Source organism: Aythya fuligula, chromosome 1 (genome assembly GCF_009819795.1).
Source record: "Aythya fuligula isolate bAytFul2 chromosome 1, bAytFul2.pri, whole genome shotgun sequence".
NCBI classification, from domain to species: Eukaryota; Metazoa; Chordata; class Aves; order Anseriformes; family Anatidae; genus Aythya; species Aythya fuligula.
In genome coordinates, this window is record NC_045559.1 from 13278647 (window position 1) to 13292020 (window position 13374).

At 41.9% G+C, this 13374-nt stretch overlaps 1 protein-coding gene across 7 annotated transcripts in view; it reads right to left on the minus strand.

Annotated features, from left to right (window-relative positions):
• NAPEPLD (N-acyl phosphatidylethanolamine phospholipase D) overlaps nt 1–10511 on the minus strand; it is a 22411-nt gene extending 11900 nt beyond the window's left edge. For 2 of the 7 annotated variants that reach the window (XM_032182959.1, XM_032182951.1), the window contains exon 1: nt 10297–10511. In XM_032182959.1, coding sequence (XP_032038850.1) covers nt 10297–10511 — 215 coding nt within the window. Of the gene's footprint in view, nt 1–1125; nt 1276–1671; nt 1764–5829; nt 6290–10191; nt 10239–10296 lie in introns of those variants that run through there. The other 5 variants (XM_032182967.1, XM_032182995.1, XM_032182976.1 and 2 more) reach the window with 5 other exon arrangements.
• Between the last annotated feature and the right edge of the window lie 2863 nt (nt 10512–13374).

Sequence of the window (13374 nt, forward strand, 5' to 3'; positions counted from 1 at the left end):
AACAGTTGCTGTTACACAAAAGCCTTCAAAAACATGCTGTGGCAAGTAGACAGGAGATCTCTTTGTAGTGCAGGCAGAATTTTACTCCCTGGTATGCACAGCTTCAGATACTAACACTATTATCTACCAATTGCAAGACCGAAGGGGGAGGGGATCCTTACTATTCTTCCAAAATGTAAATTAAGTTCCTCCTGAAGCTTATGACATTCAGTGCCCGATGTAATACAATCCCACAAACATGTCCAAGAGACACTGAACTATATAGTGCCTTAGGACTTGCCCATACAGTGACTTTACTTTGCAGTAAGAGCAGCAGTCTCATGTAGCATTAACAACATGTTACTTCTGCCTACACAATGCATCACGATGTATACAGACATCCAAGAACACAGAACATAGAAGATGTTTGGTCCTATTTCCTATCTTGTCCAAAACCAAGGTAAAGCTTATTGGAGTAACAGTGAAATTAACTGCTTCAAAGACAAGTTTGATACAAGTTTCACTGAACTGATGAACGAAAGGCCACAACAGCTTGGAACATCTCAAAATCATGTCTGCGATGCCTGTTCTTAATTCCATTTTGAAATGAAAAAAATAGGAAAATAACTGAGAAAAGTTTATTTCTCTGAATTTCTCACAAATTTGGGGCATTTCATAGGACACTTTGAACTCAGTAGTCAGTCTCTTATTCCAAACCATACTTCAGTGTTGGACAGCTTGGGAATATGGAGTCCCATTGATCTCATTAGAACCAAGGTAAAGAAAACAAATATCCCTACTTTATTTAAAAAGTTGATGAAGCAATTCAGTCAAAGCAAAATGCTTCTGTTTCTACATTTACGTTCATCATTTCAGTGTTCTGACAATATTTAAAAAAAACAGGTTGCTATTTTAAGAAGTGCCTACCTTTCAGGTACTTACATCTCTACCTGATAAAAACCAGAAGATGCCTAGTAATGAACAGACAGCACGATATGCTGCTTAGAGGCAGAAAGTTTTTTTTTTTTTTTTTTTTTTTAAATTAGAAATTGTGAACTTTGTCCTGTGGAAAGTTCTCTACCACACAGTTTAGACTAGCCACCATTTCATTAACTCAGCTATTCGAACTCTTGCTGGTATACTCACATATGAAGCACAGGTCTGATGTACCAAAGTCAGTCCACTCATACAACATTTTCAGGAAACAGAATTGAATGAAGCCCACAGTTTGCTTTGAAATTTCTTAAATGTGGTATTTTCTAAGTAGCTGGCTAGGCAGAACTCACTGTGCTGCTCCTAAGTTCATAATTACAGAAAAAAATAGATTGTTACTGCAGCATTACAGCTGGGCTTTAACAGGCAGAAAAGCTGTGTTACCAAGGCAAACCCAAATGCATTTACTGGTGATGCTCTGCCTCCAAATGCAGAGCTCTTCCCTGATATTTCTGCAGGGATCAGTTAATAAACAGCAAGTGGGAACACACGTCACTTGTGAATGCAGGACAATTGTTCAGTCAACACTGAGAAAGCATTCCTGGTAACACATTTGAGAAGTAATACTCTCGGTCATAACCTTGTTTTAACAAAATTGCTTTTTATCCCAGTTTCCCTGCAGTTTTACTGAAACGACTCCATTATCCATTTGCTATTTAGCTATAATATACAACATCTGCATCAGAACATGAACTGTACCTGTTGATACTCCTGAGCTGTTTTCTCTATTCCATAAAAGATTTACTGGAGCCAGCCTTCAATGGAACAGCCACCCAAGTTGCTCTATGCTGTTTTTCACACACATAAGGGGTAATTAAAAGAATCAGCGGCACAAAAAGGCAGATGGAATATGAAAAAAAAAAAAAAAAGAAAAAAAAAAGGAATACTAAATTTTAAGGGATATATTAACTGTTCCTTTAACTTAAAAATGTCTCATGTGGCATTCCTCAAAGAGCATCTTCAGTGCCAAGTCCTCTTATTAATTTAGCAAAGCACGCAGACACAGCATAGAACATCTACTCTTCTAGAAAGCATCATGAAAACAAATCACAAAAGTTTAACCAGATAGGTACTTAATTCCAGGAAATTCTTCTGTTAACATCTCAGATGTCTGATTTTTAAATATATATGACTACTGTAATTATTGTTCCTACAAGCCATTTTATATTAGAGAGCAAAGTGCCTAAGGTTTTATTTTTAAGCTTCTGTTTATCTATTCATTCATCTCTAAAATAGGTGAATTCTGCCTTTGCTTACATTTTTATAAAAACCTTTGATCTTATTCTGAAAGTATAAGCCTCTAGGGGAAGTAGGGATCAACTCCGCTGATTAAACAAAGACAATGCCAAAGCATTTAAGGCACTGCAGGTATCTGTCTGCCAACATATTTTCCACATGATGCACATACATTACTTTCATTAGTATTCCATAAGCAACCGAAGGGAGAAAAGACCTCAGCACTCACAGAATACTTTAAACTCTTTTACATGCATAAGAAAAGGACAAATTTACAAACTAGCAACTGACAAAGTATTCCTGATGAACTGCAGGTTCCTTTGAAGTCTCACCGATTCACTTCTGTTTCATTTAAACTGGTAAAACGTATCCAAGACTATTCATGGAATACAGTAAAAGAAATCTGATTTTTCTTATTAAAAAGTGGTAGACTCATTTTGAGAAAGCCAAGATGTTTCAATCATTAGCTTAAAATAAAACTCAACCAGTTATTAGTTTAAAGAGATCCTTACCCTTTTTTTTTTTTTTTTTTTTTTTTGCAAAAGAAAGCCTCTTTCAAGGAGATTCAGCAGCTATATTTTAAATATTAAAAACTACCCAACAGGAATGAGCCTATATTTCATCCAGCTTTTCTGAGTTCCTCCCCAAGAAAAATAATAGTTTGGCAGAGAGCTTCCAATAATATTTAAAAAATACATTTAAGCACTGGATCGCCAGCCAAATTATGACCAGCAGAGGTACTAAAACCCAACTGGACAAGAATTGTGTTCGCTTGTGGGGGCAGAGGGAGGCAGCAGGAAGGGGCCACGTCCTCGGTGGATATTTGTTATCACAAGGCTCCACCAGACATCTTTATTTTCCACACTTTTAAATAAAGGGGAGAAGTCCTACTCTACTCTGAGGCACTAAACTGATTTGTTAACATTGGAAAAGACCCTTTGGGATGAGGTGACGTACCCACAAAAAGGGCAAGTGGATCGCCACTGCTCCTAAGAGGGGCTCAGCCAGGAGGCAAGGCCACCATCCCCGTGCTGGGAGATGCTTTCCTGCTTCAGCTGCAGGCAGAGAAGGAAACGTACCAACGCAGAGGAACTGCTGAACGAGCCCATTAGTCATGCCAAACCCACTGTGCCAGAAGGTACACTAGACAGAAGGGAAGCACAGCCCTGTTTGATGAATAGGACGAAGCCTAACATGAATCAAAACACAGAGCTCACACAACTGGTTTTCCAGCACCAGGTGCTAAGGGGCCCCTGCGAATCCACAAAGCAAGAGCAAAGTTGTAGATCAGGCAGGACACGGCAAGGAAAACCCCTGCTTTATGTTCTGGCAAGCAGGTTCGTTCCTGGAAACAGGATGAAGTTTTTAGGACAGTAGGTTTGGGGTCGATTGTTTATTTTAGCATTGCTTATCTAACTGTGAACTCGGATACAAGTATTTTGGCTCTAAGTCTTTTCTTTACTTAGGAAAATCATTACAAGTTTATTTAAACATTTTAGTACTTCCTCCTATCTGTTCCAAAAGAAGGTTGAACACAGGATACATAAAATTTACAAGCACCACCATCATTAAAATTTCTGTTTCCAAGTACTCAATGCAGAGCTTCCAGCTCCGCATTATTTTAACTTCATCAGTAGAAGAGCATCAACACAGAACCTGGTGTCCAAGTCCTCACCTTTTCCACTCAGTCTTTACCAGCCACTACTCAATACACAGAATGGATATAATTCTTCCTCCTAAGGATACAGCCATACATAATCACTAACTGTAAACCCTGCTGGAACAAATTTATCCTTTTCTACCTGGAAACATGGTTCTTATTGAACAAATTCATAACACAGAAAGTTTAAGAAAGGGTTACTATGAAACTATGGTTTACCTGAACCCACCAAGATCCACAAAATCTCATACCTACCTTGCAAACATCCCACATATTTCAGATACCCTTATTATTATTATTCAGATATCCTTATTACTCTGTTTTTGAAGCAATGAGTTTGGTTTATTTCTAATTGCTGCCTCTCTCTATAGACTACCTCCAGGATTTAGGTGATGCAGCGTGCAGCCCAAAGGGATACCTGAATACTGCTACCCAACTCACAGATTTTCTTACAATATGCATGTGTTTTATGGCTGCCAAAAGCACACTTCTGGCTTGAAACTAAAATAAATAAATAAAAGGGTTTCAGCTAAAAGGTAAGGTATTTGCAAACACTAGGGAGCACACGAGTAATTTTTTTTTGAAAAAAGCCCCCTGCACACTCAACTATCAAACCACTGCCAGTTAAATTTTGGCAGTACTTTTATTTTTCCTTCAGGTCAGAAATTGTCTGCATTAATTAGTGAACAGTTCGAGACCGGAAAATTCTAAATGCATTTAAACTTTTACTGTGAAGTACTTCAGGCTGTCCAAACCAGTTGCAACAGCAGTTATTCCTGATGCCCTCTCAGTCTTAGGATTTCACACAAAGGAGCTCTCAAGCCTGGAACTAGCTGATCTGCAAATACTTTTATTATTTGAGATTTCCAATTAAAAGCTACAAGCACGAACAAGTGCTACAAAAATTTTCATTCCAATTATTTGATATTTTAACAGCCAGCTACAGATTCCATAGGGCATCCTGTTTTCTATGATATTTTTCACAATCTCCCCAAATCCATGTTAGTACAGCCTTCTTCTATCCTTGGTTGCACCCATTTTGTAGCACAGCTATAGGCTGCCAGCTGCCCCCTCTTTGCTCCTACAGATCCCGACTCCACAGCAGCTCTGTGTGCCGTTAAAGATGAACAACTGAGTTGATAACAGAAGCAGAAGTAGCCCTCTCTATAAACCCCTTAGAATTAGGGCAAATCTTCAGCCAGTCCTATCTAGTTTCAAGAATCAACAGTCCAAAGGTTTATTTATTCATAACAGCAAGAGAAATTCTAGTTGCAAATAAAGCAAATATGAGGCTTTTTACAACAGCTGCAGCACTGAAGCCACCACCAGCAGCCAACCCACCTGTGCCCTTGCTGCTCCCCTAGGTTTGCCAGAACAAATGTGTGTCCACATGATGAACTCAGCCAAGAGACCGATCAAGCTGATAGTCCCTCCTTACCTGCCCATCCCCTGGAGAAGCGCTTATTTTCACCTGGATCACTGCGTAACCATGCAAGCATTTATACCAACAAGCTGGCTGGGACAGGGGAGGGTGCTAAACCACCAGGAAGTTATTCCCAGTGATTAGGAGTGCCTATCAGCTACACCCTGCTGTGCCCTTGGACACAAATGCAAACGTGCGTTAGTCGGGTCCACGGTAGCCCCTGGGGCCAGCTATTTCTCAGCCTGGTGGTCAGCTCGGACGTCAGACGGACTGTAGGAGGATGCCTCCTCCTGGAGCTGAGGCAATGCATACCGGCTCTCCCTGTGCTTCCAGCGCCCAGCTGGCTAACCAGCCCCATCCTCCACAGCTGCTTTACAGCCCCATCATGCTGGGGACTTGCATTCAGTAGTACAGAAGACTTGTGCTACATGTATATTCTGCTTAGCTAGTGGCACTACACGACAGTCACTGTCTACAGGGGCCACGCATACTAACAGAGCTGACAGACTCAGCATCCAGTGCCCGTACCTTTACATACCCGTTAAAGCAAGTCGTTTCCTTCTCTAGCCTCATCTTTCACTGCAGGCTTGCATCCAGGTTTCCAAAATCTGGCACACGGCCCTCACATTTAAAAGCGCAGCCTGGTCTATCATTATGGTTAAGCACAAGAGCGGTGGGTGTATCGCTGTGCTATTCCGGAGGCAGTCGCAGAAGGAAAGCAGGAGTCCACTTGCCCTACACCAGAACATAAGAGCGCTTTACTGTCCTCTCTCTACACAACCAATCTCATACAGCCACTTAATGCATAGGGAGGAACGCGGGAAACGCTTCTGGAGCTGGGATTTAAAGTTTTCTTACCTGCTCTGCTACGCAGGACTCCAGCTGACCACATACGGAAATGAGGTTTGTGCATTGCAGCCGTGCTGTGGCACACGGGACAATTACTGCATCGTGACTCAAATGCAGACAATTTCTAAAGTCAACAAAAAAATACCAGAAGCTAGCCCATGCACACAGCTGAGCACTGATAACCCTTGGATTCAGACAGCAAGGATAATCTCCATGGATGGCCCCTCGCACTCGCAAGGGATTCCAGAAAAGCTCCCCTAAAGGTGCAAGGACACAGCTGGAGCCATCCAGCTACGGCACCAGGACCCCAGCGGCAGCGCCCTGGCACCAGCCCTGCTCTAATAGCTGCTCATGCAGATGAGCAGTTCATTAGTTTTAGTTGCTCTCCTGACGTGAATAGAGTTAATCATAGACACAAACCCTGCCAGGATGGGGCTTACTGTTAGAAGAAACAATCAAACGTTGAGGTTCAGCATTTATAAGCATGCTTCAGCCACCCTCACGTGTTAATAGGCTGAGCGTCTTGGTTTTAGCACTTCAAGCTATTTTCTGATGCTAAAGCTGTTAGCACAGGTTTTTCTTAACTAAAATGAAATTTTAAAATATGACAAGCTTACACTCTGGCTTGAGGGTAGAGGTCTCCTGCCTAACATCTTCTGTCAGTTAGACAGGACTAAGGATAAATGACACTCCCCTACCACGCTCACTGAGAGGAAGGCTCTACACGAACATGCAGTGGCAGAAATCTGACTTTGTTCATGGCACACGGCCACGGAGTAAGAGCTGTTCTTACAAAAGTGCCCAGAAGTCCCGTCAAAACCTTCACCCATAGGATCCACGTGGCAAAGCAGGATCCAAAGCAGTTCATATATATCCAGCTCTGGCATTTTTATGTCTGCAACTCCACAGTTGCTATCTCTAACCCATTTACTAAGGCTTTTAATTTTCCTTTTCTCTCCAAGCCAGAAAGGAACAAGCTGCAATGCAAACTTTCTCTAGACTCACACTACAAATAATCCTTTAAAATCCCGCAAAGCTTCAGTTATTCAGGAAGCGCAGCAACACCCAACCATTAAACTAGTCTTTATTTTTAAGTTAATAGTCACACATTTTTTGTTTATATGCATATTTAAGTGTTCCTCTACTTAATTCCCTCTCTTCAGTTCAAAGTCCAAACACATGGGACCCAATGTGATTTCTTTGCAATATAAAAATATTCCCCTAAGTTATTTTTTTCCGTCTTTCACACTTAGTTTTCAACATGTGCTTAATTTTTGCTTGTCCAAATAACATTCTTTCTCTGTGTATATATACACACACATTCCCCCCAGACATACGGCTTTTTACAGAACTGTAACATCCGACCTCAAACATATTGAAATCCAAATAAAACATTTCCACATCATTTAATATAAGGAAATTAAAGTTTTTCCTTACTGAAAAAAAATAGTTTTTCCTTGAATGTTCAAAGACCATCTTGCACATGAGTTAAGCTAAGAGGCGATCAGCCTTCCCAAATATGATGTTTGAATCCTCCAAACTTCATGCTAGAAAGACAGAAAGCTGTCATACAGCACCCTGTAAGTTCTTCAACTAGAGCACAGCCAAAGGAAATTACAAGTGGTGGAACACCAAACACAGCAGAACACAAACACAGAAGGAAATTAGAACCATCACAACACATCAGCATTTTTCCTGACAACTCCTTTTCCTATCCATGACCAGCCTTTTACTCCATCCCCACAAGTACAGGTTATGATGCCTCTCCACGTACTCTCAATGAAATGCAAAGTGCTTTAGTTGTTAGTCAACAGCAAGAGAGTTGAAGTTGTTTGTTCATTTGTTTTCCCCTTATGAAGGAGTCAAGGCACCTTTCCAACATAAATGTGAGCCATCTACTAATTTTCAAGGCACCATCTTAAGTACGTAGGTGTTTCCAGGAGACAAAATGTTTAATTTAAAAACACCTAAATACATACACACAAACAACTTGTTATTGTGGCAATAACAAGTTATCAGGAACAGCTGAACCTCAATGAAACCTTCCCTCAAAAACCAGGCCACAGCATGGGAGACTTCATGCTAAACAACTGAAGTTATTTCCAAACATTGTAAGCAATAAAAAAATAAAATATTATGATAAAGCTTACTCAGCAGATAGCACCCCCAGCTACAACTGTGATAACAGATCCTACACAAAAATCTCTTGATACGCATCCACAGCCTTCTTCCTTACCAGCTGACTTTTCGCTTGCACACCACCACACAAACCTTATTTTTCACAATAGGGACACAACGGCAGCCAAGTGTTTTCATGGTGTCACTTGGTAACGTCCAATTCTCTTTGCTGAACAGCTTTGTAGGATGGATCTGTTTGGGTGCAGTCGCATGCTACTCAAACCTAAGTTATACCTTCTTTGCATAGCTGCCAATTACATGCAGACAGTAAATAACGTGATTGTTAATTCCAAACCAAGTACAACATCTGCTTTACAGAGAAATCCTTGTTATTCAAAGCCTCTAGCTGTGCTTAGAGGCAAGATGACCAAGTGATTTACCACGGCCCAGCTCTGAGCATATTGGAACGAGGACCCTGATTACATCCCTAGCCAACATGCTGCAAGCTACAAAGGTACAGCAGTTGAGTGAAAAATTAAATTGAAATCAGGAATGGATTTACAGATGTGACCAAAAGAAAAAAAAAACAACTCACAGCAGGTGTTATACATACAGGCACTAATTAATATAGCAGCATTAGCATTTTCATCACCACAGATAAAACAATCGCTTTCCTCTTTGCAGAATAGAATTTAAAAGCTATTTCTGGTTTGAGAATTAGCAGATCTAGTTCAACCTCGGGCTTGAAAGACCATAAAAATAGTATTTTTCTGCTGAGGTAATCCCTCCAATCTACTTAGCCTATACAAGGGAAGAAAACAATAATATTGGAACGCTTCCTTTTAAACAGGGCACAGGTCTCTTTTGATCTGGGCCAAGCTGAAGCCCAATTAGCTGGTACTCGTATTTCAGCAGTTTCCCTTCCATCCCTTCCTCCTCTCCTGAGCAATCCTCTCCATCACGCTGCAGAAATCAGACTGGGCTTCCCAGTCTTTAGGCATTCAAAGTTCCTATTACCTTTTTATAAGAGATATTTCAATTTCAGACCATTTCAGGCATTACTGCAGCAACCCTTGCAGTAATTTCTTAAATAGTAAGTAGGTTTTTTTTATATATTATTAATGCTTGTTTTTTTTTTCCTTGAGAATTTAATCAGCAAAATGAATCAGGCTTTATTTATTAACTGAGAGAACAGCTACTATGAATTAAAGAAAAATATACAACCATTTTCACGAGTCTTCTGCCAAAAATAGAAGCAATAGCTACTACTTATTTCCCTGTTATCTTAGATTTTTCATGTTGCTTTGGTCAGTGTAGCTTGAAAAATAAAACAGGAAGACACAAGTACAAACTACTTTCCTTTAGAAGAAAACCTGAAAACTTGCAAATGGAAAAAAAAAAAATCACGATCATCACTGGAAAAAACATTTCCACCGAGGCTTAATACGAACATTACTGCACGAAGTCAAGACGTGCAACAAATGCTTCCCCTAAATCCTTACTAGAGATAATTGCCGATGACTGAGATTATGGCTGAACTAATTACACCAAGTTACTTCGTTAATACCTTCCACTTCACATTTACATCGTGCAATAGAAGAAAAACCCTGGCCAGCACCACCTGCCCCTGCCTCCCGTATCGAGGACAGGGCTCCCGAGCCGCCCGCCCCACGGAGCGCCCTGCTCCATTATATAACCCGCCGCTGCAGCATATCCCACCGGCCCCTTAGGGGAAACTACAGCACCACCGCTTTTATCCCAATAAAAGTGGGGTTTTCTCCTTCCAGCCTCCCTTTCTTCAGCGCCAGCGGAGGGCAGGCGCTGGGGGTGCCGCTGCCCTCAGCATCCCCTCAGGGATCTCCCGCGCCACCGAGCCGGGGCTGAGGCAGGCTCCGATGGCCGGGGACCCCTTAACTTTTCCCTCCCCCGGTACCGTAATTTCAGCCCTCCCGGGAGCAGGTGGGGTCGGGCAGGTGCTTCCCCCACACGACCACAGGAGTCCTGGCTCCCCCCCTGCCCTCAGGAGCGCGGCGCTCACCTCCCGTGCCGCTGCCCCTGAGGAGCCCCGTCCTCCTCCTCCTTCTCCTCCATGGTGCCGCTCCACCCCCTCGGCGGCGGCTCCGCGACTCTCCAAGAGGAGGAGGAGGAGGAGGAGAAGGAGAAGGGCTGCGGCTTTCCACCTGACCAGCACGCCGCCCAGGGCAGCGCGCCGAGCTGCAGGCAGCCGCTCCGCAGCGCCCGGCTCCTCGCCATGGCCCGGGCCGCTCCCCGCGGCGCTCACAAAATGGCGGCGGGGGGGGACCCGGGGCTGAGGGGGGTCGGCATGGCTGGGCAGGGGGCTGGGGTTGATCGGACACTGTTGTCCTGCGGTCCCGTCTGGGGGTGTGAGTGTGCTCTTAACCACCTGGTGCTGCGCTGAAAAGTTTCCTGAACTGGGTTTTGTGAAGAGCTAGGAGGGATGACACTGCTGCTGGAGGGAAGCAACCCTCACTAGGTCATGTACCGCCAGAGCAAAGCCACCCAGGCAGCCTGCCTTACTCTCACAGAGCAGTTCTCAGGCCCTTGCATTGCCCTCATTCTTTCCTTCGCTGTTAGGAAGTTCAAACTCATGCCAGAGTTTCTTTGCACGGGGGATTAGGACGGTTTCCTCACCCCTGCCTACACCTATGAGTAGTTCACACCTGATTCCAGCTGCGGACTGAGGGATTTTGAGGAACCCAGTCCAGAGCAATGAGGGTCTCAGAGAAATAAATGTCTAATTTTAAAATCTTTCCTTATCTTCTTGAGCACGTGGAAGGTAAATGGAAGGTGAAGGATAAAGCTATGTGTGTGTGTTATAAAGAAGTGGTATACAGCAGCAATATGAACTCAAGGCCTCTCTGGAGTTTAGATAATACCTTTGTATGTGTGTTACCTTGAATCGCAGGAATTGGTGGTGAGATTGTCAGGAAATCTTATGCAAGGCCAGAGGCTAAGGTCTAAAGGCCCTGGGAGGTGAGAAACAGGAGCCTTACTTTTCTTGTCATTAATCTGTCATTCCCTTAATGTCTGTGTGGTAGAGGGAGGATAATACTACCAAGTTAGAGGAAAAGAGGAAAACAAGTATGTAGTGTTTACCTATGGTCAAGCAGATTTGCTTCCTTTAGCAGTGGAAAAATCCCAATTCATGCATCTTCTCACCTGACTGTTCCTGATGGTTTCACCTACCTGTATGCCTAACACTAAGTAGGCTTTGTAGTAGTTATGAACTGTAGTCATACTTCATTAAACAGAAAGCTATGTGTATTTAAGTTATTTGTACTGTTGCTTTATAGAATCTAAGGGCAGACTAAATGAGTTGGATGATAATCCTGCTCTCCATAGGTCGGATCAATCCTCATTAACAGGAACAATTAGTGCCTACACATAGAAACTTGAGTAAGTCACCAGGTAAGTGCCTTCGGACTGGTAGTAACTAATTACCAACAGCAGCGGATTTAGGATGCTTATTCTGCAGGTCAGCTGTGTATCTCCCTGTAGGCAGAGTTGCCTGCACATGTCATTTGGAAGTAGTTTATAAGCCACCAGTGCTACATAAGCCACACTTGAGGAGGCTTTGCTTTAGTAAATGCATTTTGTCTGTACTACAAATACAGCTGTCAGCATTTCGGGGCTGTAAGTAAAAACAACTGGTGTATGTGTAGCATGCAGTTTTTAATTTGAAAGGGAAATATCTTTTTTTATTTTCTGATATAATGACTGGTGTAGAATTATATGGTTGTTAAAGTAATTTCTGAAAGCTAGAAGTCTATATCCTGTATGAATTACCTACTCTGCCACACCAGTCTGCACAACATGAGAAAATTCAAGTTCAGAGGTATTCCTCAGCAGACCTAGAGTTTTCAATTAGTTTCCTGTTTCAGTATTCCCATGAGCCAACTAAGATCTCAGTCTGGTCCTGCTGCTTTGGTAGGTTTTGATCTTTCACTGTCTCATGTGTGTACACACACACTTAAATACAGGAAAAGTCCCAATGGGATGTTTGTGCACAAAATGTTGTGTAAACTCAAACCCAGAACAGATCTCTGTCTGACTTGTAATATACCACAGACATGCTAATATGCTTAAAGGACTGACACTGCAGAAGTTGGAGGCCTTAAGCATCTAACAGATGGGAAGGTTCCATCCATCTGTGAATGAGGTAAGAATTTTTATTTGACACCTCGTCTGAAGGAACTTTCATAATTTTATTTTCTTGAGTGACATGCATTCCTGGTAATTTTACTGCTTGGACTGGCTCTATATATGTCCCCTATATGTGAAAATTAAAAAGGTTTGGGAGCCTCTTTGTACTGCCCAGAGGCACAGATAGTGAGGAATATCAATCAAACATTATTCTTGGGTCAGTGCATTTTATCTTCTCACAGGCAAATTCAACAGCTGAAACAGAATCCATTTTTATTGAGGAAGTTTTTAGGGAATATAATTTCTTTAGCCGTTTGGAAGGATATGTTCCTTAACGTAGCTTAATCAGCTTAATGCAACAACCTGTATCTTAATTAGAATCACACAGTCAGTATTTCATGAATTGTATCCGCAGTGGTGTATTTGCCTTGGAGATAATGTGTGCATTAATCGTGAGCAAGACAGCTCAACTAACTTGATTATAAAGCTTCTCTTGATTAGGTGTTTGACCTATACAACAGAAGTTTATCAATATTTTGTTTAGATCTCAAAAGTGTAGAATTAATATTTTATTCACAGAGTGCAATTTAGTTAGTTGACATAAGCTGTTCAGACTAAGATACTTACTTTCTTGGACAGTAACTGAAGCACAATCTGAAGTAGAAAACAAACAAACAAACAAAAAAACTAAAATTCTAATAGTTAAATATTTTTATAACTTTACACCTGATCTGTCTTAGCTTAATTGTGAAAATCCTCCAAGATGATAAAATAAAAAATGTTCTGTCATCTCTTGCTCAACCTTAGAATACCAAGTCATCAAACCCCTTCAGACTTAGGCTTGCTATATACTATGCAATGTTTACCCTTACTGTGTGGATGTAGTTTATAGCAGCAAAAAAAAGCACACTTGCTGGAACACTCTGTGCTGGGTCTCTGAGTGAGATAAACA